General features: G+C 47.6%; 2 protein-coding genes across 4 annotated transcripts in view; one reads left to right on the top strand and one right to left on the bottom strand.

Moving 5' to 3' along the window:
• Positions 1 to 2,340: 2,340 nt before the first annotated feature.
• PSMC3 (proteasome 26S subunit, ATPase 3) lies at positions 2,341 to 25,655 on the bottom strand. Its single transcript, XM_068260987.1, has 12 exons — positions 25,517 to 25,655; positions 22,403 to 22,486; positions 21,135 to 21,260; positions 18,889 to 18,993; positions 16,227 to 16,289; positions 15,191 to 15,328; positions 14,964 to 15,107; positions 14,734 to 14,882; positions 9,100 to 9,196; positions 6,583 to 6,728; positions 4,175 to 4,256; positions 2,341 to 2,552 (listed from the first exon to the last, which is right to left on the bottom strand). Exons 1-12 carry the CDS (start codon positions 25,541 to 25,543, stop codon positions 2,442 to 2,444), a joined length of 1,272 nt encoding a protein of 423 aa, XP_068117088.1. The 5' UTR covers positions 25,544 to 25,655; the 3' UTR covers positions 2,341 to 2,441.
• The window catches only part of LOC137538690 (hatching enzyme 1.2-like), a 70,745-nt gene continuing 70,127 nt past the window's right edge, over positions 25,626 to 26,243 (top strand). For 2 of the 3 annotated variants that reach the window (XM_068260986.1, XM_068260985.1), the window contains exon 1: positions 25,626 to 25,757. The gene's annotated coding sequence lies outside the window, so the exon portion shown is untranslated. The remainder of the gene's footprint in view (positions 25,758 to 26,243) is intronic. The other variant, XM_068260983.1, reaches the window with a different exon arrangement.

Genomic DNA, 26,243 nt, shown 5'->3' on the forward strand with positions numbered 1-26,243 from the left:
GGGCAGAGAAGTGTCATTGCACAAGTGTGGCTAGGTCTGGGGTAGCCCCATAGTTACACATTTGAAGTGATCAGCCAAACCTGGAGTGCATTTCTTGAAGTGTCTGTCCAGTGCTGTGTTTTAAAATGAACAGCCCTCAACTGGGTTAAATGAGAACAAAGAACTATTTACCAGTTAATGAATTAAGGTTTGTGCACTAATTAGATTAATTCAGTTGAGGCGACCAGTAAAGTCCACCTCTTGCAGAGAATCTAGTGCATTGATGGCTAACCTTGGCACTCCAGCTGTGACAAAATTGCAAATCCCATCATGCCTCTGCCTCCCCAAGTTATGCTTAGAGCTGTCAGAGTATTGCAATGCCTCATGGGACTTGTAGTTCCACCACAGCTGGAGTGCCAAGGTCATCACAACACTGATCTAGCGTGTGTACAGCAGCACCAACTCTTCCTGATGCAGCAGTGAGATCTTCTTTTCATTGTGGGTGTGTAAGCATAACAGCAGAGGCTTCCCACTTCTTAGGTATCTAATTTTTTTCAATCACCTGGGGTACACTTAAAAGGAATACCGAGGGGACATGACACGAGATAGACAAATGTACAGTACAACACCAAGTACACAAATAACTAGGTTGTGTTCCTTTTTTTTCTCTGCTTGCAAGAGTTAAACATCAGGTATGCAAGTGACAGTTTCTATCGGGGTCAGACTATAGCGCAGCCCTCACTATTTCCTGGCAGTAAATGGCTTCCAAGAGCAGGAAAGAGATAATAAGGGTCAATAGATCATAGATTTGAGCTCTGGCATTCTTCAATGAATGTATGAATGTGTAATTGAGCAGAGATAATAAAACAGTAAAATGTAGATTTAAATATAAAATAAAACTGTGGGATATCTTGAAAAAAAAGTATTTTTATGAGATGGAGGATAGATACAATTGTTTATCTCAATTGCTTTTATTATCTGTTTATTTTCTCCTTGGGTGCCCTTTAAGTACACCAATACAATTCCTCACATATGAAGCATAGGATTATTAAATAGTGGATTATTTTGTTGCAACCAATGAGCTGCTTCCTTTCCCGTCACTAAGGTAGCTTAGCGTACGTAATGGTGGCCATACACAGGACAGGTTCTAGAGTTTCTACCACCTGAAGAAAGCACCTCCCCCAACGTAAGTAGTGCTGCTAGTATCTGCCCTCATCCCTTAGTAGGAAGGGCCCCCAGATTCTGTTTTTCGCCACCCCCCCCCCCCCTGCCCCAATATAGGAAGTGCCCAGGCCTAAGAGGGGCCGCCTCTCACTATCTGAATAGCATGAATAGCACAGCATACAGTGTAGCACAATTACCTAGTCCAGTACCCGGTTCTCCCCTCTTCACTGCAGCCCATGAAGCGGCATCTCTTTATAGGCTCCTGAGGTCAACTAAACATCTGATGTCACTGGCTCTGCCCCCTGGATTTTGTCACCTTAATCACATGATTCAGGTGGTTTCATGGTAGGGCTGGCCCTGGCCATACACAATACAACCAGACAGGTTTACTCTTTGTGTGATAAAACAATCAACATAAAAAGTGTTTCGTAGAAAATTCAATGAATGCCTGATTGGTCGTGGTAATAATTCAATTCATGCCATCTGTTAAATGGAATATTGAACAGCGCATGGCCACCTTTAATGGAACACTAGTTATCAAAAAAAGAAAGAAAAAGTTTTCTAAAAAATAAGGTGGCCATACATGATGCAACCAAATCAATCAATTGTTGCGACTGATTGGATAGGTCAATGAATAAATCAGTTTCCTTTTGAGCATTGTGTGGATCATTTCTTCTCGTATTACATTTTCATAAGAACGCACTCGAAAGGAGATAACTACAGCCGGGCTGGAGAAGGAACTCCAGACTCCAGCCCTGAATAAAACAGCCAACATTTCAAACGGTAAATAAAATCTGTGATTTCAGTTGCCACTTCATGAAATTCATTTAGAAAAACTGAATTCATGAAGAACTGGTCCATCACTGCTGAACCTTCACCTCCCTCTGCCCCCCCCCCCCCCCCCCCTTTCGATGTCTCCTTAGGGATAACAGATGATTGCCAAGTGCGACTGGTGGCGTCGTAGTATGGCAGCCTTGGCTTTCGGACATTAACCTCCCCCCCTCCTTCCAGAACCTATATGAGCCAAAACCAATTCTGGGTACAACACCCCCCTTTGTACTTGGTGAAATAAAGGATTCTGATTTCCACTTCTTGCCACTAGAAGTGGTGCTGATGGAAATAACGGTACAAGAACAGGAGCAGATTTTATGTAGATACGTCAGATGGTGGGACATAGACAACCATGACTGCAGGCTGTACAATTAGAGAGGTCTGGTTTATTTCTTCTTGTAACATAAAGCAAACAGTCCGGACATAACAAGCGGCGGGCTCTCCCACCAAATCACCCGTATCGGGCTCTACGCGTAATATTGCAGGTTGGCTTTCTTCTTGGCCTGGACTTCCAAGATGCCCTCCATGTAATCCTCATGCGTCAGCTCAGTGGCTCCTCTGCGCAGAGCGATCATACCCTGAAATGGGGAGAAACAAACATCACGTCAGATAAACCACAGATCTCTGATCACCCTCCTTTATAGCGATGACTCGGGACTGGAACTAGAAGCCTCTTCTAGCCTCTGCTCCGTATTGTCTCTCTTTCAGGTTACAGACACAGTACTGGCCAAACATTCTAAAATGCCATGTTCTTTATTGAAACTTTGTAAGTGTCTTCAAGAGAACCCAAGTTGGGATTTAATTATGTTAGTGGGGCACAGAGGCTGGTTGTGCACACTAACACCAGCCTCTGTTGCCCCATGGTGTGCCTCCAGGACCCCCCTGCGCGCCTCTATACCCCCCGCAGTGCTAGCGACACACAGCGTGTCGCCAGCACAATGTTTACCTAAGCGCTGTCTGTCAGCGCCGCTCCCCCGCCTCCTCCGTATCGGCGCTCCCGCCCGCGTCACTTCCCTCCAATCAGCGGGAGGAAAGGGACGCGGGCGGGTAGCGCCGATACAGAGGAGGCGGCGCTAACAGACAGGCATAGGTAAACATTGTGCTGGCGACACGCTGTGTGTCGCTAGCACTGCGGAGGGTATAGCAGCGCACAGGGTGGTCCTGGAGGCACACTATGGGGCAACAGAGTCTGGTCTTAGTGTGCACAACCAGCCTCTGTGCCCCACTAACAATTAAATCACACCTCGGGTTCTCTTTCAAGTGACACTGAAGCACCAAAAAAAAAAAAAAAAAAAAAGGCTCATTTTTAGTTATATTGCCTTTTTATATAACATTGCATAATTCTCTAATATTTGCAGTTTACAATTTACACTCAGTAAAACCTTAAAGGGAACCTGAGACAAGAAGCAGGTACCATACTTACCTGGGGCTTCTTTAAGCCCGATCATCCCTCGCCGTCTCCCCAGGTGGCTCCGGACGCCCGCAAATCAGTCTGAAAGCCTAGCCGAGTCTCACATGCGCGGCCAGGCATGCTCCCAGCCCTGGGAGCATTCTGCGCCTGCACAATACTACTGTCCAAGTGCAGTATGCTCGCTGCCGAGGAGTGCGCCTGGCCAGGCATGCGCAACGAAGTGCAACTCGGCCAGGCTTTCAGACTGAATTGCGGGAGACCAGGGCCACCCGGAGATACAGCGAGGGATGAGCGGCCTTAAGTAAGCACCAGGTAAATATGGAACCCTTATGGTACACTTTAAACAAACGAGAAACTGTGAGACAGGTCGAGATAAGAGCTTCATAAAACAGCACTGTAGCCGACCCAAGTTGGGTCGGAGAGCTCAGAGAAGCTCTTTTGCATAGATAACAATTGAGGTTTCTTTACTCTTCCTGTGCTGGAAACAATATGAGACTGCTATCTGTGCTACTAATGTTCTATTTCTTAGCTGTACTACACATTATCTCATACGTTTATTTTCACTTCAGACAGCCTTTAATGTTTTTCTGAATTCACACCATAGAGCGAGCACAGAAATGCAGATCATTATTCTTGCACTAGTGTAAAGCTCTATTAGTAGCTGTCAGTGGAATGGGATCAGATTCTGGCACAGCCTTGCTTGATCCATCTCCTCCACTGTGTCCTTTGGATAATACAACAGACAAGTTTCCTGTAAGAATAGCGCCTTGAGAAGGTCGTCCTACTCACCGCCTCTACGCATACTGCTTTACACTGGGCTCCATTGAAGTCATCAGTACAGCGGGCAAGTTCCTCATAGTTCACATCAGGGCTGAGGAAGGAGAAATACATTTCAGCAAACCAATAATCAAACTATGCTGCCATCTGCTGGACAAAATCGGCATCACACTATTATTCCTCAGAATGCAGCAAGTTAAAAAAACAATCAGAATTATTTAAGTTTATGGACAGTTTCCAATATGAATTCCAACCCTTCTAATCCCGGCTCTACTATCCCTTAAAGAGGAACTGTAACGCCAAAACGGCCCCTGGGGGGTACTCACCTCGGGTGGGGGAAGCCTCAGGATCCTAATGAGGCTTCCCACGCCGTCCTGCGTCCCTCGGGGGTCTCGCTGTAGCCCTCCGTGCAGTCCGGGCAGCGGTGACATCATTATTTACCTTCCTGGCTCCTGCGCAGGCGCTCTGATGCCTCTCGGCGCCGAAGTAGGCGGAAATACCCGATCGCCGTCGGGTCTGCTCTACTGCGCAGGCGCAAGTTTCCGGCGCCTGCGCAGTAGAGCGGACCCGACGGAGATCGGGTATTTCCGTCTATTTCCGTGCCGAAAGTCGCCACAGCGCCCCCGCTGGAGCCAGCAAAGGTAAATATTGAACTGACAGTCGGCACAGTCGCCGGCTGTTCGGAGGGCTGCGGCGAGACCCCCGTGGGACAGAGGACGGCGTGGGAAGCCTCATTAGGATCCGGAGGCTTCCCCCACCCGAGGTGAGTACCCCCCAGGGGAGGTTTTTGTTGTTACAGAGTCTCTTTAAATAAAAAGGAGAAATGTCCAGATATTTTTATTTTCAACTTGAAATTGCTGCACTGTGCTGGGGCTTACTTAACCCCTCCAGGACCACAGGCTTACACACCCCAGTGACCAGGCGATGTTGTACAATTCAGGTGTCTGCAGCTTTAAGGGCTCGCTGCAGGGCCGTACAACTCAACACACAAGTGATTCCCCCGTCCTTTTCTGCCCACCAACAGCGCTTTCTGTTGGTGGCCTCTCGTCACTGCTGCAGTGTTTTTTTTGTTTTTTTAAATAAATGTGCCTATTTTTTTTATTTATTTGTATAAAGGTTATTATGCTGTTGTGTATCTTTTAGAGCAGAGAGGAAGTTCTGAGTTCAGGTCCGCTTTAACTAGAAATCATGGGGCACAACAAAATACATATGGGGCACCCCTCGCATCAAGAGCACTTGAGCAATAAATCCCCCCCTCCCCCCACATCCCATTATAACTGCATATGGCAAATATAACATACAGTGGAGGAAAAATGAGAGTCCTAGCCTGTGGTCCTTACGTGGTTAAAAGGAAATAAATATGTCAGCCTCCGAATTCCTCACTTCCAAAGTGTGCATTTTAACTGCACCTGCGCCAGCAGCTGGTAGTTATGTAGATGTCAGATGACCTATAGCTGATCACTTGGGGTTCATTTTTTCTTAACATTCATTGTTACCTTAATTGTGCTGGTTTAATCATCAGAAAGGCTTTTAATATATATATATATATATTGCTTTATAATGGTATTTGACCCCACCCTCCCAGTAATGCTTAGCCAAGGCTCTGATGTTACACAGCCTTCTCTGCCCCACAGCACTCTGGGAGATCAGGTGACCCTGCGCACTTCACAGGGGGATGGGGAGGGGAATTCCTTTAGTCAGCAAGAAAGATGAAGGAGTCTCTGTTAAATTCACGAATGTATCAGTAGGAGGAAAAATTTTAAAATGGGCACACATTGACCATAAATACATTTCTAAATAAATAAGGCAAAGAAAAAAAAACAAAACATTTTGTTCCTCTTTAATTATCTTGTTCATCACTAGTTGCAATAATTCAAAGCAGAAATTGGACACATGAGGAAACTCTTCCCCTACGAATACGCCTTATGGAAGAAACTTTCCTATGAGAACCGATCATCAGTGATGGGCTCACGAGTAGTCACTAGTCCCTAAGGACTCAAATTCGTGATTTACATGAGGCTTAATTGCCTCAGCTGTGCGGCTGGATGACAAGGGGTTAGTTACCCATAAGTCAGTTGTCCTCCCTGCGCTCCAAATAGCTTGCACGCTTCCTGTTGGACGCGTTGCAAGCCTTACTACATGCACTTCCTCCTTTCAGCTTGAAGGAAGTGCATGTAGTGAGGCTTGCAACGCGTCCAATAGGAAGCATGCAATCTGTTTGGAGCGCAAGGAGGACAACTGATTTATGGGCAACTAACCCCTTGTCATCCAGCCGCACAGCTGAAGCAATTAAGCCTCATGTAAATCACAAATTTGAGTGACTCGTGACTACTCGTGAGCCCATCACTGCTAATCATCTCTACTTAGCAATGAGGTACAAAGCATCCATCTGGGAGAGTCATCCCGTATTTTCTTTATACCTGACATTCATCTTGCGGGAGTGAATCTGCATGATTCGGGCGCGGGCTTCTTCATTGGGCATGGGGAATTCGATCTTGCGGTCCAGACGCCCCGACCTGAGCAATGCGGGGTCCAGGATATCCACTCGATTTGTAGCGGCGATTACCTGTGTCACAACACAAGCAAATGTTAACAAATCTGCAGACACAGCTAAGACTAGAAATTAATAACAGTTAAAGCCGGCCTGTCACCGACACTCCACAGGTTGCATTCATATCACAATATTCTTAAAAAAAAAAAAAGAAAAAAAGAAGAATAGGCGTAATGTAATTCATGCAACTAGACTTCCATCTGCTGTAGACAGGAAGTGTCCACCACACTTTTGCCCACCCACATGGTTCCATCTGCTCACCACGAATCTTACAGCGCTCTTCTCTCCAACCAGCTGCCGACGCATCCACGTAGCCGCTACCACCATGCTAGCAACCACTACCTCTTCCATGCTCTTAATACTATAAGAAGTGAGGTAGGCTGCCGCACACTCTCCTATTCACTGTGAGTCACTGTCCATGCTGCATGTAGTCCTCACAACCACCATCTGCTAGAATGTGCTAGTTGAAGGCAGTTTGGTGATTTGTGACACCACAAAGGTGGTGCGGCCAGAAAGCAGTATCCTGGGGACAATAGCAACACATGCAACAGAGCAGGAACGGGTAAGGACTTCAAAGGATTCACAGGCAGAGGGGAGACATCTTTGCAGTTGCCTTTTACCCTAGTTGTAACGGTTTGCCCAACCAGTAAGCAGTTCTTTTTGCTCTACCATACAATTACCATCTTCGGGTCCCCAGACGTTCACCCTCACCTTATTCTGGTCCCCAATGTTCTCCCTCACTGTCTTCTGGTCCCCAATGTTCTCCCTCACTGTCTTCTGGTCCACAATGTTCTCCCTCACTGTCTTCTGGTCCACAATGTTCTCCCTCACTGTCTTCTGGTCCACAATGTTCTCCCTCACTGTCTTCTGGTCCACAATGTTCTCCCTCACTGTCTTCTGGTCCACAATGTTCTCCCTCACTGTCTTCTGGTCCACAATGTTCTCCCTCACTGTCTTCTGGTCCACAATGTTCTCCCTCACTGTCTTCTGGTCCACAATGTTCTCCCTCACTGTCTTCTGGTCCACAATGTTCTCCCTCACTGTCTTCTGGTCCACAATGTTCTCCCTCACTGTCTTCTGGTCCACAATGTTCTCCCTCACTGTCTTCTGGTCCCCAATGTTCTCCCTCACTGTCTTCTGGTCCACAATGTTCTCCCTCACTGTCTTCTGGTCCACAATGTTCTCCCTCACTGTCTTCTGGTCCACAATGTTCTCCCTCACTGTCTTCTGGTCCACAATGTTCTCCCTCACTGTCTTCTGGTCCACAATGTTCTCCCTCACTGTCTTCTGGTCCACAATGTTCTCCCTCACTGTCTTCTGGTCCACAATGTTCTCCCTCACTGTCTTCTGGTCCACAATGTTCTCCCTCACTGTCTTCTGGTCCCCAATGTTCTCCCTCACTGTCTTCTGGTCCCCAATGTTCTCCCTCACTGTCTTCTGGTCCCCAATGTTCTCCCTCACTGTCTTCTGGTCCACAATGTTCTCCCTCACTGTCTTCTGGTCCACAATGTTCTCCCTCACTGTCTTCTGGTCCCCAATGTTCTCCCTCACTGTCTTCTGGTCCCCAATGTTCTCCCTCACTGTCTTCTGGTCCACAACATTCTGCCTCACCATGTTCTGGTCCACAATGTTTTCCCTCACTATCTTCTGGTTGGGGCAATCGTAGTAAGCTATGGGTTTCAGACTCTTCTAGGTCCCCGTCCATATGGGATCCGCTGTCTTCCCCAAGTGAGACCGCAGCTGTGCCACATTTTGAGGTTCCTGGCAAGGTCGGCCAACCGCCACAATGCATGCCAGGAGACGTGGACGGCAGATGGCGAATCACATACAGACAGGCGCCAGAGGAGCAGCATCCCTTGGCTAAGTAATGATGATCGGCACACATTTTATTACAAACCTCCCTTATGGCTGGATAGTGTACTGGTTAAGGGCTTTGCCTTTGACATGGGAGACCAGGGTTCGAATCCTGGCTAGGTCAAGTACCTATTCAGTAAGGAGTTCAAGGCAAGACTCCCTAACACTGCAGGGTGGCCTCCTGAGCGCGTCCCAGTGGCTGCAGCTCTTGAGCGCTTTGAGTCCGAAAGGAGAAAAGCGCTATACAAATGTTCGGATTATTATTATTATTATTATTATTATTATTATTATTATTATGGGTTACCTTGTGTTCAGCTGCCTTTAAAATTTAGTCACGGCACGAAAACATTTTAAAGGACAGAAAAAAAAAGTTCCAAGTGAACATTCAATGCAGCATAAAGATGTGTTTCAAAGAAAATTGTAATAACTTATGTAACTTGAGGAATACATCCATTCATTTAACGTATCATAACTCTCCTTTTAATGGATGTGCAATAGGGTGGATTGTAGCACAGTGAGAAGGAATACAAACCTTGACTTGAGTGTTGGGTTGGAATCCATCCAGTTGGTTAAGAAGCTCAAGCATTGTCCTCTGGACCTCTCTGTCTCCAGCCTTCTCACTGTCAAACCTGCAAGACAACCCACAGCTTACCAACAGAACTATACTTCATTTACCAAATGCATCATTTTACCTATGTAGAGGTGACATGCTCTGCAGCAAGTCACAGGGAACAAGGTAGAGTCCCTGCTTTGTACACCAACCAGAAGTGTGTTTGTTATTCCTCCATGAACTTAGGTTTCCACCTATGGGCCCTTTTATAGTTAATGGGCTTTTTTTTCTATAGCAGTGCATTGTGAAAAAGCTCATAGTCTGAAAGAGGCCATTAGGAAACATGGACATTACTTTGCACATCAATTGCCCTTTCAGTATAACTGACAGCAACTGATATAGCATAAAAGGACCATTAAAGCGGACCTGAACTTCTCTCTGCTCTAAAAGATACACAACAGCATAATAACCTTTAAACAAAACCATGTCTGTTACAGCTGATACAAATCCTGCAATAAATCTGCAGTTTCTACATCCCGATTCATGGAAGCAGACGTATTGTTTACAGCCTGTGCTTTCAAATGGGCTTACCTGCCATAGGCAGTCAGGTGACACAGGGGAGGGATCAAATTACAACTAGTGATTAGACACAAATGAGGGGGAATTACACAGGCTAAACTCTTTAAAGGGAACCAGAGATGAACGATTCACACAAAATAAACTTATCGGTCGACAGCTTGTAAAAAATACATGCTCTACCTGATAATTTCGCCACTCTGGTGTGCCTTTTTGAGTGTATTTTATCCATTATTGCTCCAGGAAATATCCAATATGGCCGCCAGGTTGTAAGCTGTTCCAGTGCAGTTTCTAGGCTAAAATGCACCCAGGGCGAGTGTGCAAAAATTGCGCCCCCCCCCAAGCAAGGTATGGGTGCCCGCAGTATAGGTTAGCCAGGTCTAGTTGCACTTAGTATAGGTCCCCCCAGTATAGGTAGCCAAGAATAGGTACCCCAGTATAGGTAGCTAGGCATAGGTGAGCCAGTATAGTTGCCCCCGCTATAGGTTAGCCAGGTAGGTGCCTCCAGTATAGGTAGCCAGTATAGTTGCCCCCAGTATAGGTTAGATAGGCAGGCGCCCCCGGTATAAGTTAGTTAGGTAGGTGCCCCAGTACAGGTTAGCTAGGTGGGTGCCTCTAATATAGGTAGCCAGAATAGTTGCCCCCAGCATAGGTTAGATAGGTAGGTGCCCCCCAGTATAGGTTAGATGGGTAGCTGCCCCCAGTATAGGTTAGATTAGGTAGGTGCCCCCCAGTATAGGTTAGATTAGGTAGGTGCCCCCCAGTATAGGTTAGATTAGGTAGCTGCCCCCCAGTGTAGGTTAGATTAAGTAGGTGCCCCCCAGTGTAGGTTAGATTAAGTAGGTGCCCCCCAGTGTAGGTTAGATTAGGTAGGTGCCCCCCAGTGTAGGTTAGATTAGGTAGGTGCCCCCCAGTGTAGGTTAGATTAGGTAGGTGCCCCCCAGTGTAGGTTAGATAGGTAGGTGCCCCCCAGTATAGGTTAGATAGGTAGGTGCCCCCCAGCGTAGGTTAGATTAGGTAGGTGCCCCCCAGCGTAGGTTAGATTAGGTTGGTGCCCCCCAGTATAGGTTAGATTAGGTTGATGCCCCCCAGGGTAGGTTAGATTAGGTAGGTGCCCCCCAGGGTAGGTTAGATTAGGTAGGTGCCCCCCAGGGTAGGTTAGATTAGGTAGGTGCCCCCCAGTATAGGTTGGATAGGTAGGTGCCCCCCAGCGTAGGTTAGATTAGGTAGGTGCCCCCCAGTGTAGGTTAGATTAGGTAGGTGCCCCCCAGGGTAGGTTAGATAGGTAGCTGTCCCCCCTAATGGAGCGGGGAGCCGGAGGGAGGGCAGCCCGACCTCTCCCTCCCTCTCCTGGGCCGCCCTCCCCCCTCAGATGCAGAGCGCAGCAGCAACAGCAGCCAGGGAGGAAGTGCTGTAAACAACATACCTCCCTGCGTTCCAAGCGCTGCTCTCTCGCCGCCGGTCTCTTCCTCTCTGCCGCCTATACGATGATGCACACGCTGGTTCCGGCTAACAGGAACCAGCGTGTGCATCATCTTATAGGCAGAGAGGAAGAGACCGGCGGCGAGAGAGCAGCGCTTGGAACGCAGGGAGGTATGTTGTTTACAGCGCTTCCTCCCTGGCTGCTGCTGCTGCGCTCTACATCTGAGGGGGGAGCACGGAGGGCAGCCCGGGGAGAGGGAGGGAGGGAGAGGTCGAGTTGCCCTCCCCGCGGCTCCGGCTACCCCCTCCATTTCAGCGCCCACCTCCCAACAGCGCCCCGGGCGACGGCACGGGCCGCACGGCCCTAGAAACGGGCCTGAGCTGTTCTGGATGTGCTGTCTAGCCTCTATGAGACTATAGACAAGCAGGGCTGCTGCAGCCTTTCATCTGTGTGCTTTCAACTTTATTATTCTGGCATGCTTTGTGGCTGCCTGTAGGAAGTGTCTCTCATAGAAATGAAACTGCATACAGTAGATAATGACTGGCTGCACACTGCACACAGATTAGTGTTGTCCGGATCATGAATGATTCGGATCTTTGATCCGAATCTATTTTGTGAGTCGAATCATCCGAATCATCAAAATGAGTGATTCGGATCGCAAAGCGGGCGGGCCAGGAGCGACACGCCCCCTCTCAGTGGGCAGCAGGGTCCTGGAAGCAGAGCAGAGATGGATCGCTCTGTTGGAGGGGAGCCAGGGACAGGTAGATGAGAGAGAGGGGACATGGGTGCCACTGCCAGATATGTGTAGAGCACACATACTGGCTATAATGTGCTGCTCATTATAGGCTGTCTGTTCCGTAGTTGTGCACAGAGAACAAATTGGAAACTTTTGGCTCAGCTCAGTAACGTTACAGGCAGCATGCTGAGCTAGGACAGGGGCACTGTGATTGCTGTGCAATATGATCCTCCTGCACTCTGCTCTAAACAGCTGCACTTCACTTCTGGGAATGCTTTGGGGAATGGGAGTTGGAAGTATACAGATGAACATATAGGTAAAATATATGTAAAGCATAGGATTGCAGCATATGGGTATTACGTGTAAACAAACATTTCTGCTCTTTGCTCTTCCCTCCTCCCTTCTCTGTCCACTCCCTGCCCTCTGTCCATTTTCTCCCCTTGTCTGTGTGTCCACCCCCCTCCCCTTCTCCTGTCCTGCTAGTCATTTCATCCCCCCGAATGCTTCCCTTGTAAAATGATCCGAGATTCGGATCAAAGATCCGGATCTTTTCAATGATCCGATTCGAATCATCCGGGTCATTGAAAAGATCCGAACTTCGCATCTCTAAAGGTCCGTACACACGCCGGACTGGAGGCAACGACGGGTCCGTCACCTCCCGCTGGGTGGGCGTTCCAACGACAGTCTGGCGTGTGTACGCACTGTCGGCGGACTGATACGGCTGTTTCTGACAGCCGTATCAGTCCGCCGACAGTGTGTACACACGCCGGACTGTCGTTGGAACGCCCACCCAGCGGGAGGTGACGACGGACCCGTCCTTGCCTCCAGTCCGGCATGTGTACGGACCTTAACACAGATACACTTGTGTGTGTCAGAGCTTCTTTCTCGGCAGCAGCGACCCCTTCCATGTCAACAGCTCTGAGTAGGAAATCTGAGCTAGGAGGGGGCAGGCTTGGGCTTGAAAAGACTCCACAGAAGAGTGACTCAGCTATAATGATTCCAGGTCAAACCTCGACTGAATTAGTCGGTGGATTGTTATCACAGCTGATAACAGATAGATTAGACTGAGAAGAATAAAACTAAAAGCATGATAGGTGTTTACTGTCATGTTCCCACTGATAAATGTAATAAAATACATGAGGGTACTTCGTCTCTGGTTCTCTTTAAATACATACAGGGTGCATTTCTGTTACGTTTTCCTTTTGTCCTGTGCAAGAGCTCAGGCCCACTTTAATCTCACAAACATACTAATAAAACTTAGCAGTCTCCCTCCCAAAATGGGAGCATCTGATTGTAAGCCTCAGAGAGGGACAGTTAAGCTGGCCATACACTGGCCCGATTTGCCGCCATTTCGACTGCAGATTCGATCACTGGGATCGAATCTGCTGCCAATCGTTCGCGCTACACGCCAAATTTCGATCCATTTCGTCCGATCCCGTCGATCGCTCCGTGCGGAAAATTACCGTCGATCGCCCGCGAGTAGGGAGTGCGTCGCTAGCGGCGTTTGAGTGCCCGACGACCGACGCAATAGAGCGGCAATACATTACCTACTCCGCCGGCGCGACTGCCCCCGGTCACCGCTGCTCCGTCTCCGCTCGGGTCATCGGCATGCTTCAGTTCCTTCTGCCTGGCAGGAAGTTTAAACAGTAGAGGCGCTCTACTGTTTAAACTTCCTGCCGGGCAGGAAGAAGTAAAGCATGCCGGACCTGGAGACCAGAGCGGAGACGGAGCAGCCGTGACCGGGGGCAGTCGTGCCGGTGTTGTGTCTGATTACGCTGCCTGTGGATTTGCGCTGCCCCGCATGCGCAGTAGACTGTGCAGCCACATTTCCTATAGAATGATGCTGCTGGAGGTAAAATACTAAATATCTCCGCTTCCACACCTCTTACACTCCCCAAATTTTCAGGGTAGGGAGGGGATCCCCCGAACGACCTCTATGCCAAATTGCAGCCCCCGAGACCCGCTGGTTCCCGAGATAGATTTCTCTAATCTATCTCGGGAACCAGCGGGTCTCGGGGGCTGCAATTTGGCATAGAGGTCGTTCGGGGGGTCCCCTCCCTACCCTGAAAATTTGGGGAGTGTAAGAGGTGTGGGAGCGGAGATATTTAGTATTTTACCTCCAGCAGCATCATTAACTTCACACTGTGCATGCGCGCTACTCAGTGTGGAAGGAAGCTTCTGGGCAGCGCAATCAGACATTACACTGGCGGAGCAGGTAATGTATGCGGGCGGGGGGACCGGCGGCAGCAGCACCACCACCACCACCACAACAGATTGTGAACGGTTTCAGGCTGAAATCGGTTCACAATCTGCTTGCAGTAAAGGTAGCCATACGATCCCTCTCTGATCAGAGTCGATCAGAGAGGGATCTATCTGTTGGTCGAATCTGATGGCAAATCGACCAGTGTATGGCTACCTTTAAGCTTGAGTCTCACTTGTGACAGGTCTGTTCGGCCCACAGCAGAGCCTGCAAGGCACTAGGCCAAGCCACTGATCATAGCTGCCTCTGCTGTGAATCTAGAGGGTGTACAGATGCACCCTGAGCTCGTTAATGGTCAGGGTGGAAGGGGAATACTCTTCAAGGCATTCCCCTAGTTTAGATGAAGGTTCTTCACTCACCAAGTAAGTTGGCACTCACCAAGTAATTTCGGTGCTGGCCAAAGCTGGAGCCCAAATTACGAAAAAAAAAAGTGTAATCCCACCACTAGCAATATAGTTTGAGACCTAGAGCAGGGTTTGCTGTCTTTTGGCTTCACCCTGTGCCCTTTCCCTTTTTAGATGAATTCCTGCTGCCCACCATCATATGTGTGACTTTCCCAGCAGCTACTCACTCAAGTCACTAAAGCCCTCTCCCTACTCAGTATTGAAGAGGAAAGCTAACCTTTTTGTTCCAATAGCATCCAACTCATCAATAAAAATGATGGACGGAGCCTTCTCCTTGGCCAAAGCAAATGCATCCCGGACAAGCTTGGCTCCATCTCCAATGAACATTTGAACCAACTGAGGACCAGCGAGCTTCAGGAATGTAGCCTAAAAGAAGAAAGTAAACCTCTCAAGTGTCTGCTGACGACAAGTTGACCTTTGTCCGAGATCCACTTCATGGTTCCTTACCTTAGTTTGTGCAGCACACGCTCTCGCTAGCAGGGTCTTCCCTGTGCCAGGAGGTCCATACATCAGCACACCTTTAGGGGGCTGGATGCCTAAGTTCTCAAACTTCTCCTTATGGTTCATGGGTAAAACTATGGCTTCTACCAGCTTGAAGACAAAAGGTTAAATGTTGGATATGTATAAGGCAATGGTAGCTCTCTTATCAGAGGTAAAGACCACAAATCCCTCACCTCCTGGATCTGCTTGTCGAGTCCTCCAATATCACTGTACTGTTCAGTGGGCCTTTCATCCACCTCCATGGCCTTTACACGAGAGTCATATTCTGTTGGCAAGGTCTCCAAGATAAGGTAAGAGTCCTTATTCACCCCCTGGAGAAAGAAACCAGTGTAAATCTCCACAACCCAGATAAAGACTACAAATACCTAGTTTTTGTTTTTTTTAGCCTTGAGTTTGGTCTTAAGATGTTCTTTAGAGGTTAAAGTGTACCTATAGTGAAAACAGAATAGCCCCAAATAGGTACTTGCCCTAGTAGAGGGAAGCCTCTGCATAATTCACAGGCTACCCCTGTACCCCTCCTACTCGCCTTTCCAGCACTTGGACCCACCAAACCCTGCCAATAAGCACTTGTTGATGGAGTTTGGCCACAGTGCACAGGCGCAGTATGGCTCGCGTTTGTGCAGTAGTATGGAGCTGAATGGGCTGGGCTTTTTCATGCAAACGTGAGTGGTGGCTGATTGCTACTATTGCACAGAACTCTACTACTGCACAGAAGTGAGGAGTCTTAAGCAGTGCAGCTGTGCTCATTCGCGTATCGGAGCACGATCGTGAACTTCTGACGCCCTCAGTGCGGGATCAGTAGTTGGGAGGAGGACATGGGAACCCTCTGGAAGAGCCAGACGTGCAGACGCGAGGTATAGTGCGGATCCAATCGGGCTCAAAAACGGAAAGCCGCTACTAAACCTGCAGGAGGCACATCACAGGCTTGTTATGGCTGAGGGCTGTTCGGGGGTCTCAGCGCTGGATCGTGCTGGCTCCACCTCCCCCAGAGATAAGTACCACCTAGGGGCACTTTTTCATTACGGATTTATTTTAAGGATGTGGAAGAAATCAGCGTAAATATGCAATATTAAAAACGTATAATGTAATAGCACATACTTATTGACTAGGCCATGCTCCCTCAGCACCATCCCTAATTCAGCCTATTTCATTATCCCCGGGAACGCACAGACTTTCCCGCTTTTCTGTAGAGTAGGAAATAAACCTCACCACCAGGTCTCCAGGCTTCAGTTTTTCTGCATCAACCAACCCAATAACAGGCAAGAAGTATGTCTAAAGAGGAACAAAAGAAAAAATGTCACAGCTAAAATCAGTCTTGTTCTGCACTGAGCATTTTTTCACCGATCCTCAGTCAGTGTCTATATAGTGGCATCATTATTACACTGGTACATCATCTCCATGGGAATGTACATAGCATGTTATAGGTAGAATCAGCACAAGATGTCAGATTAGCAGTTCCAGAGCGGCAGGTGCATTAGTGGCTGTGCCTCCAGATAGTAATGATCATGATAAACAGGAAAAAAGCAGGATGATCCGGGCACCAGCCAAATTAAATGAAGTCACCTTTTATTTACTCCAGAAACTTCATAACACACATGCAGAAATCTTGGCCTTACAGCCGTTTCGCAGGGTAACCCTGCTTCTTCAGAGGCAGATCTTTTGCATGTATGTTATGAAGTATCTAGAGTAAATAAAAGGTGACTTCAGTCAATTTGTCTGGTGCCCGGATATTCCATCTTTTTTCCTGGATGTCATGAATGTACATAACAGATCTAATCTAGAGTTTCAGAGTTGGTTGGATGCACACAGCATGATGCAACTCCAATCGGCATACAAAAAAAATAAAAAATAAAATAAAGCTTAAATAAATTAGAAAAAAAAAATGGAGTGTGATAAATGTAAAAATAATAAATGAAAGGAGAACTTCACGCAGTTCCATGTAAAGGGACCATGCCTTGTGGGGGTTTTTTCGCCTTCCTCTGGATCAACAGGGATATGTGAGGGAGCAGGCTGGAGTTGTACTTTATACTGGTTGAACTCGATGGACGTATGTCTTTTTTCAACCAAAATAACTATGTAACTATGTGAGGAGGATATGGAGGCTGAAAATGTTATTTCCTTTCAAACAATGTTTTCCTGGCCATTCTGCTGATCTCTTTGGCTGCAGTAGTGTCTGAAACAAGCATGCCGTTAATCTAGACAGATTTTTGGCAAAAACATGTAAACCGCAGGCTTGTTCAAGGTCTGTGGCTGAGGCCGGTTTCACACTGATTATTGGCGGTAGTAGTCCCGCGGCCGCAGGGTAATCCGCATCTGGCAGAAGGCCACACAGGAAGTGGAGCTCACTTTCTGTAGGTGAATCAATGACGTGCGTGGAAGCGTATTGCTAAACTACACTTCCATGCATGCACACCGCGTAAAACTGGAGGTCAGTTAAAAAACATGCGTATTGTCACCAGGGCTGTGGAGTCGGTACAAAAATCATCCGACTCCTCAGTTTATGAAACTACCGACTCCAACTCAGGGTACCCAAAATTGCTCCGACTCCTCGACTCCGACTTCTTCGTCTAATACTTACCAGGGCTGTGGATTTGGTACAAAAATCATCCGACTCCACAGTTTATGAAACCACCAACTCCAGCTCCAGGTACCCAAAATTGCTCTGACTCCTCGTCTCCGACTCCACAGCCCTGATCGTCACAGACTTACACAACTTCCGGCCCACCGCAGGACCCCGCACAGCAACGTAGCTATACACTCGCGTTAGATAGGGTACCTCTGGCGCAGCACACTGCAGGCAATATGAACACCCCCACAGACTTCATTGCCCTCGCGGTATGCTGCAGTAAAATGCCCCACTGTGCCAGTGTGAAAGGGCCCTAAAAGTTTTAGAGGCAGAGGGTCAGCAGGATAGCCAGGAAATGTGCATTGTTAAAAAGGAAATAGGTCAGCTTCCATAACCCTCACACTTCAGGAATTAATCCAGGAAGAAAAAAAAAGAAAAAAAAACGACATTTACCTGGGGCTTCCTCCAGCCCCTGGAAGCCTGTGTGTCCCTCACCTTCACCCGGGGTCCCCTCTGGAGCAGCTGCCAACCCATCCACATTGGCAGCCTCTGCGCATGTGCGCAGCTGCACTTCTGAAGTCGGGAGTGTTCTGTGCAGGCACAGAAATAATGCGCCTGAACAGCACGCACCCGGCCACAGTGGTATGCAAATAGCACTGAGGGTGTCAGAGAGCTACGGAACAGACGACCTGCTGAGAGCAGAGCTGCGGTAAGGGACGCATAGGCTTCCAGGGGCTGGAGAGTGCTCCAGGTAAGTAAATCTGATTTTTTTTATTGCTTTATGTATCCTTTAATGAGTGAAGTTAATATGGGTAAGCAAAACATTCTCCCTTTTCAGATGGCTATTGTTAGACGCAGGAAACGGCAATTGATTACAGACACCCAGAGGACTATGAAGTCCAGTAACTCATCACTCTGGAAGCCACAAACTGAAAGTGAGCAGTTTTTAAAAAAATGCCAACAAAATAAATGTAAAAATATAAACATTTGTTTCACGCAACACTAAAAATGACAACAAGCAGATTGTCAATATTATGCAAATAATTCTGACTTGCATGCAAAGTTCAGGCAAATCATATGCAACATTCCATTAGGCCAATGCAAAGCATCAAGAAATAACACAGATTAGACCAATTCCAAACTGTATAAGCTGTGTGAAAGCCAGAATTCTCTACATATTACAGATTATGTTTAAGGACTATGTGTACTATGGCTGGACACACAAGAAATGCCATATATGGAACTACAGCCCCGCCCACCAGTTCCCCCAATACTTTTGAGAATATATTCCAATCTGCCATTCACCTGTCGAGTGGATGTTTTTATAACAGCGCACTTCCCCTTCCTCTGGGAGTCTAGGTCGATGTTGGCTCCATCTTCCTCCTGGTCGTTGGGGTCCACATCCAGCAGCTGAAATATAAAAAATAGTCCAATAACAAAATAAAATTTTACGCTGTTTGCAAATAGCCCAATCCGATGCAGCAACTACAGCATTTGACTTGTCCATTTCCAAACCGCAAAACTAGCTGGGGCGAAGCTTACATTGAATACAGACACTAGGTTAAAGGATACCTTAGCACTGTTAAATAAAAATGTAAAAATGAAGGGGGTGGCAGCAGGTATGTGTACGAAGCTCTCATGCCCACCGCACCCCCTGTTCTCCTCTGTACCCCTCTATGTTCTAATGGCCCCATGAAGCTACTTCCAGGTAGAGAGGGTCAGTGAGCAGTGCACAGACGCTGCCCGGCAACACGAGCCTTTGATTGCACGCCCATGGCTAGGAGCGCCCTGCGCACTACATAGTTGTGATGTCATGTGCAGAGCGCCACAGGTCAGTGAAGAACGAGGAAGTGTGTACGGATGAGACAGCAAGCGGGGTGAAAGCTTTAACTGGGGTCACAGCAGCAAAAACAGAAGAGATGAAAAAAAAAAAACCGCTAGGGACCCGATAGACTGCGGGTGCTGGAAAAAAACCCAGGTAAGAAAATATCAACTTCCTCCTTCACTTGAAAAAGGTACCCTTCAAACAATACCAGTTGCCCAGCATCTTGCTGATCCTTCATGCATCAGAAGTGTCAGAATCACACACCTGAAAGAAGCTTTAATTTAATATGCATACTTTATCAGGGTCTGTGGCTACAAGTATTGGAAGCAGTGGATCAGCAGGACAGCTAAGCAAAGTGTGTTTAAAACGAAGCTAAAGTATAACCCAAAAAAATTAGCCAGTTTACGTACTTGTGGTTACTTCCAGCCCCCGAAGTCCTCCTGCTCCCTCCCCGTCATCCTGCACTCAGACATTCCTCTCCTGACCCGCTCCATAATCCGTCGAACTGGCAAGTCGACCAGCCACTTCACATGTGTGGCACTGGCTGTGCAACACCTTTATTGTGCTCTCATGGGCGGGAGCATTCCATGCATGCGCAATTGCAATTTTTGCTTACTGCACAAGAGCAGAACTCTCTCAAACACAGGAGAGCAATTGAAGACGTGCGCGGCACTGGGCCACGCAACCCGCATTTGTGGGGCAAACTGGAGGAACGGCAGAGTGCAGGATGATGGCAAGGGACCAGGAAGACTTCAGGGGACTGGAAGAAGCCCCTGGTAGCTAAATGGGCCTTTTTTTTTTTTTTTTTTATAAAGTCTCCTTTAAAAAGTAATAAATATGCCAGCCTCCATATGCCTCCCACTTCAGGTTCCCTTAAAGAGACTCTGTAACATTCAAAAGATCCCCTGGGGGGTACTCACCTCGGGTGGGGGAAGCCTCCGGATCCTAATGAGGCTTCCCACGCCGTCCTCTGTCCCACGGGGGTCTCGCCGCAGCCCTCCGAACAGCCGGCGACTGTGCCGACTGTCATTTCAATATTTACCTTTGCTGGCTCCAGCGGGGGCGCTGTGGCGGCTTTCCATTCCGAACTACACGGAAATACCCGATCTCATTCGGAAACTTGCGCCTGCGCAGTAGAGCGGACCCGACGGCGATCGGGTATTTCCGTGTAGTTCGGAGCCGACAGCCGTCAGAGCGCCTGCGCAGGAGCCAGGAAGGTAAATATTGACGTCACCGCTGCCCGGACTCCACGGAGGGCTGCAGCGAGACCCCTGACGGATGGAGGACGGCGTGGGAAGCCTCATTAGGATCCGGAGGCTTCCCCCACCCGAGGTGAGTACCCCCCAGGGGATCTTTTTATGTTACAGTTCCTCTTTAAGGGCCCGTTTCCACTAGCGCTGTGGATGCAAAGCGATCGTTGCATCGCCCCGCATCCCCCTTGCAGGTACTTCCAGTTGTCGTACGTACAACCGGATGCAGCGTCATGCGGCTTCCTGTCGGCTATGGGGAATTGGATGCGTGCTGCGGAAAACTGCAGCATGCTATCCATAAATTCCCCCGCGTCGCATCGTGCCGGATCGCGAAGGTCAATTCTCGTAAATGGAAACTACCCCATTGACGTGAATTTGTGGCAGTTTCTTTGTGTTGCAATGCGGTTTCCGCGTAATACGCGTAGAGGAGACGGGCCCTTAAACCATCGTAGAATGGAGAAAAGTTCTGCACTCACCTCGATGACGTTGGAAACCAGGTAAGGAAGAGTTTTGTTAACTTTGATTTTCTCACTGTTTTCTTTGATTTTATCTTTCATAGCCTGTAACTCGTGTGTGACTCGCAGCACCTCACTCTTCATGATCTGAAATACACAAGAAGAAATGTACATGATAAAAGGACTTCTAATGATGGAAAAAAGAAGAAGAAAACCCCTTGCAGGGACATTTCCATACAACAGGGTACCTGTGTGAGAAGCCTCTAAAGCAGTAGTCCTCAAACTAAAGCCAGCGGGCCGAATGTGGCCCCCTGAGGCTTTTTTACCAGCCCCCCCCCCCCCTACACAAAATGTATTACTTATAGATGCGGTCAGCTACGTCTTTAAATATTGGTGGTCCGCATATAGAATAGCAGTGCTGGCACCACCCAACCACATGGAAGCCAGAAAGCAGTAATTTGCTAGTTTCCAATCAAATTTCACCTCAGGTGACATTGCTGTCCAACCGGACTCCAGGTTGTCACCTGGGTATGCTTCACTGTCTGGTCCGCAAAGACTTCTACATAATTTTATGTATACTCAACCCCCCTTCCACTGAGCCCCCCCGCATTCTGAAGTTTATTTACCTGGCCCTCGACCCAAAACGTTTGGGGAGCCATGCTCTAAAGTAAAGGAAGCAGCCCATCATAGACACTATACTAAATCTGGATCAGAAAGTCTATGTTTAGGTCTAATTCCTCCTGGATAGCTGGGTTCATTCTACAGGGACTTGCTTATAACAGATGAGATTAGCTGATCAACAGAAATAGTATAATTAAAAGGGACCATTGGGGAGGGGGGGGGGGGACCCTGAAATAATAAACTGGCAACCTTTTAGACTTACACGTAAACTCAGGAAACATAAAAGTGTAAAGGCCCATACACACGCTCAAACAAACCACCTGAGTGTCGTCTGATTTTGGTCTGCTGGACAATAATCAGGCATGTGTATGCTTGGCAAACGACTAGACGAGCAGTCCCCACCAATATCCCCTCTGATCTGCAGTATAACAGGGAAACATACACTGCACTCTCCAACCCAGCGATCCTACGCCTGAGTGGACAGGAAATGAACTGATTGTGTGAGATTGCAGCACATATATACCCTGGCGCTAATTTGCATACTTTATCCTACTTCCTGTCCAGGTTGGGGTGGAGAGGTTACCCCTCATGAATGCTGTCCTGAGATGATCTTGAAAAAGATGAGGAATTGCCTATGAACAGTGAAGTCAGAAAAGCACGAAGAGTACCTTAATCTCACTGTCCAGTAGCCGAGTCCGCTGGATAATCTCTTCTGTGGACATCTTAAGGACTTCCTGTCCCAACCCATCCTGCTGATAATAAACGGAAAAGTTAACACCACAAAGACATCAACTCTAGGCAAATTTATTTTTTCATGGTTACCTGACAGGTTTTTATTTGTCTGCATCTCCGTTATGAAAATTTCTTTCAAATTACTGTTCCAGTGATGATTTAACCAGCTGAGCGGTCTGGACGAGCTCAGCTCGTCCAGTACCGCCGGAGCCTGCCGCTCAGGCCCTGCTGGGCCGATTTGGCTCAAATAAAAAGCAGCACACGCAGCCGGCACTTTGCCAGCCGCGTGTGCTGCCTGATCGCCGCTGCAGTGCGGCGATCCGCCGCATGCAGCGGCGAAAGAGGGTCCCCCCTCGCCGCCTGAGCCCAGCGTAGCCGGAACAAAAAGTTCCGGCCAGCGCTAAGGGCTGGATCGGAGGCGGCTGACTGGCCATGGCGACGAGGTAAGCGAAACAAGGAAGGCTGCTCATTGCGGCCTTCCTTGTTTATTCTGGGCGCCGCCCTCTAGTGGGCTTTCATGCAGCCAACTTTTAGTTTAGAAATAACTGTCTATTTTACCATAAGATACTTATTCCATCCTCCCCATCCCCAAAATATACTGGGAAGCTAACTGGCTCTCCCCAAGTTAACCCAAAAGTACAGAAGGAACATTTGATTGTGCAATTCTCTGTAGGATACTTAGTGACCTGAAATGTTCTGTGCTCCATAAAGCCCTGTGGGAAATATGTGCTGTATACATTTATATTATAATCATGATTGTATATTGCCAGTGGTCTGACATTCTAGCATACCCATCAAGCCAAAAGTGGACCTGAGCTCTTGCACAGGACAAGGAAAACATAACAGAAATGCACCCTGTATGTATTTAAAGAGTTTAGCCTGGGTAATTCCCCCTCATTTGTGTCTAATCACTAGTTGTAATTTGATCTCCCCCCCTGTGTCACATGACTGCCTATGGCAGATAAGCAGGTAAGCCCATTTGATAGTACAGGCTGTAAACAATATGTCTGCTTCCATGAATCAGGAAGTAGAAACTGTGCTGATTTATTTTAGGATTTGTATCAGCTGTAACAATTTTTTTTTTGTTTAAAGATTATGCTGTTGTGTATCTTTTATGCTGGGAATACACGGTTCGTTTCTGGCGCTCAATTCTTCTCGATCATTTTTTGCTGCTCGATTCTCTTATCTTCCGCTCATTTTTCTCAGCTTTTTCCATTTACTTCTATCAGAAATTGAGCAGCGAAAGGATGGAAAGGGAGATCAGACATGTCGAAAATTATCGAACCATCTAATCACCTCAAAAACGTACCGTGTATTCCCAGCATTAGAGCAGAGAGGAGTTCTGAACAGAGTTGCTCAAATCTGAATCCGGGAGATACCCAGATAGTTCTATCCGGATATCTCCCAGCAAACCTGTGCGGGCTGGGGGGGGGGGGGGTATCAATCTTACCTGTATGACGTCTTCTTCGGGCACGTAACTACAAACACTTCCTCCTTCTGGGTTGAAGGAGGAAGTGTTTGTAGTCACGTGACCGGCACATGGAACACTATGGCTATCATTCATGAACAGGCTGTCGGTAAAGAGAATCAGTGCGGGAAAGCACCACTGGCGGATTTTTAGACTTCTGGGTGGGCATTCATAAAGATGTATCCGTGTGCGGAAGCAGTGCGGAGATTCCCCGAGCTAAGCTGGCGGTAGACAGGCGGTAGGCTTGCGGAGACACGGAAGCTGCAGAGTTGATACATTTCTCCATGTTCCGCTCTGCTGCAGCTGCCTGGGAGGTCTGTGCGTCTCCATTCATTTACATTGATATCGCCACATCAGAGGGAGCGGAACTTCCCGACCTCACACCGCTTGCGGTGATCTTTATGAATGAACATTTTGCTACATTTGTACCGATAATCACCGCACAAGGCGGTGATTTATCACTCTGCTCGGTAGTGTCATTTTTCCATGCGGAAAGAGGCTTTATGAATGCTGACTTTGCCGAGTGGTCGGTAAAGTCAGCTGTTTTAAGCATTTCCGCATGCGGAAATGCTTTATGAATGATAGCCATTGCGGGAGGTGCTAGGGACGGACCAAAGAAGACGTCATACAGGTAAGATTGGACCCCCCCGGCCCAGGTTTACTGGGAGATATCTGGATAGAACTATCCGGGTATCTCCCGAATTCGGATTCGAGCAACTCTGGTTCTGAGTTCAGGTCCACTTTAAAGTTAAGCATACAGGAACGGAGGGAGGGGGAGGGGTCTGGTAAGATTAGGCACCACCAGGGTAGAGTTCTGTGTGAAAGTGGGGGAGTATAGGTCATAATAAAATCAGTAAATATTAACAATATTTTACCATATGAATGAAGTGGTAGAATAGTGAGTAAATGTCCAGATACTCTACAACCGCTATGCTACAAACACTGTATGGTAAATTGAGAGGTTTGCTAGTCTGTTGGTCTAACTATTATTATTATTATTTATATAGCACCAATATCTTCTGCAGCACAGTACAGAATATATTGTCTTGTCACTAACTATCCCTCAGAGGGGCTCACAAACGAATACCTACCATAGTCATATGTATGTATCGTGTAGTGTTTAGGGACAATTTAGGGGGAAGCTAATTAACTTATCTGTATGTTTGAGGAAATCGGAGTGCCCGGAGGAAACCCACACACACAGGGAGAACATACAAACTCCATGCAGATAATGTAACCTATATATGTATGCTATGTTGTCAATGCATGCTAGTTAGTTAGTTAGAACACCAGCAATGCAGTACATAGAGTTGTTAAAATGACATAAATTGCACAATTAGATTGAATGGTGTATGGCCAGCATTACAAAACTCTGACTTGGCTAGGATTACGTCTCCTGGGGCTAGAGCAATGGGTGAGGGTAATGTCAGTGTCAGCCATTCAGCAGAACAATCAGTCATCATGAAATCCCCCAGCCTAGTGTTCTGTCTATCTGGATACCTCTAGAGCCTGCACAAAGGCCAGCTCAGCCAGCAGTCCGGCCAGTGCAGTGCAATGTGTGTCCTCTCCATCCCCAGCTTACCTCGGCTTCTTCCCATACAGACGCCATGTTTATTTCCTCCTACAGGCCGGGTGAGTTCGCACTTCACAGCCGGAAGCACAAAGAACTCAGCAAAACCTGACTTCCGGTGCACCCAGAAAACTCCTCCGCCGTCGCTTTGTTGCATGGAGGCGCAGAAGCGGAAGCAGAGCGTCACATGGGAGCTAAAGAACAGGATGTTCTCCGATGTCAGCGCCATCTTAACTGAGGGAAGGAGAAGATTGTGTGTATTGTACAAGCTATAATTGGCTGCTAGAAGACTTATTATTATTATTGTTGTTGTTGTTATTAATACATAGCTCCCATCCGTCCCTGTTTCGAAAGGGACAGTCCCTCTTTGGGAACCCAGTCCCTCTTTCCTCCTCATTTGTCCCTCTTTCAGGACTTTGTCCCTCTTTCTACATAAATATGGGTATTTTTCTACTGGAAAATATGTTTGATTGACTCTAAACTTTATTTCCATCCTTTCCATTTATATATTTTTAATTTTCAAATGCTAATATGAAGGAAAATGAACCAAGATAGAAAGGACCAGTGTGGTTTGAGTTATAAAACAACATATTTTTCTTACGAAATCTTCATGGTATTCATCACTAGGGGTGTGCCACGCCACTGCCACAACCCTGGCAGTTCTTTTCCGTTAGCCGGGCGCAACCACTAGGTGGCGTTAATTACTATGCCCACTCCAGGCCGCCATGGATAGTAGGGA

Source organism: Hyperolius riggenbachi, chromosome 11 (assembly GCF_040937935.1).
Source record: "Hyperolius riggenbachi isolate aHypRig1 chromosome 11, aHypRig1.pri, whole genome shotgun sequence".
NCBI lineage: Eukaryota > Metazoa > Chordata > Amphibia > Anura > Hyperoliidae > Hyperolius > Hyperolius riggenbachi.

Excerpts from the sequence above, each read along its gene's own strand:
- PSMC3 (XM_068260987.1), bottom strand. The coding sequence starts at position 25,543 with ATGGCGTCTGTATGGGAAGAAGCCGAG. Across the intron at positions 15,108-15,190 it reads TCGACAAGCAGATCCAGGAG|CTGGTAGAAGCCATAGTTTT; the intron begins GTGAGGGATTTG and ends TTTGTCTTCAAG. Across the intron at positions 2,553-4,174 it reads AAGCAGTATGCGTAGAGGCG|GGTATGATCGCTCTGCGCAG; the intron begins GTGAGTAGGACG and ends TCCCCATTTCAG.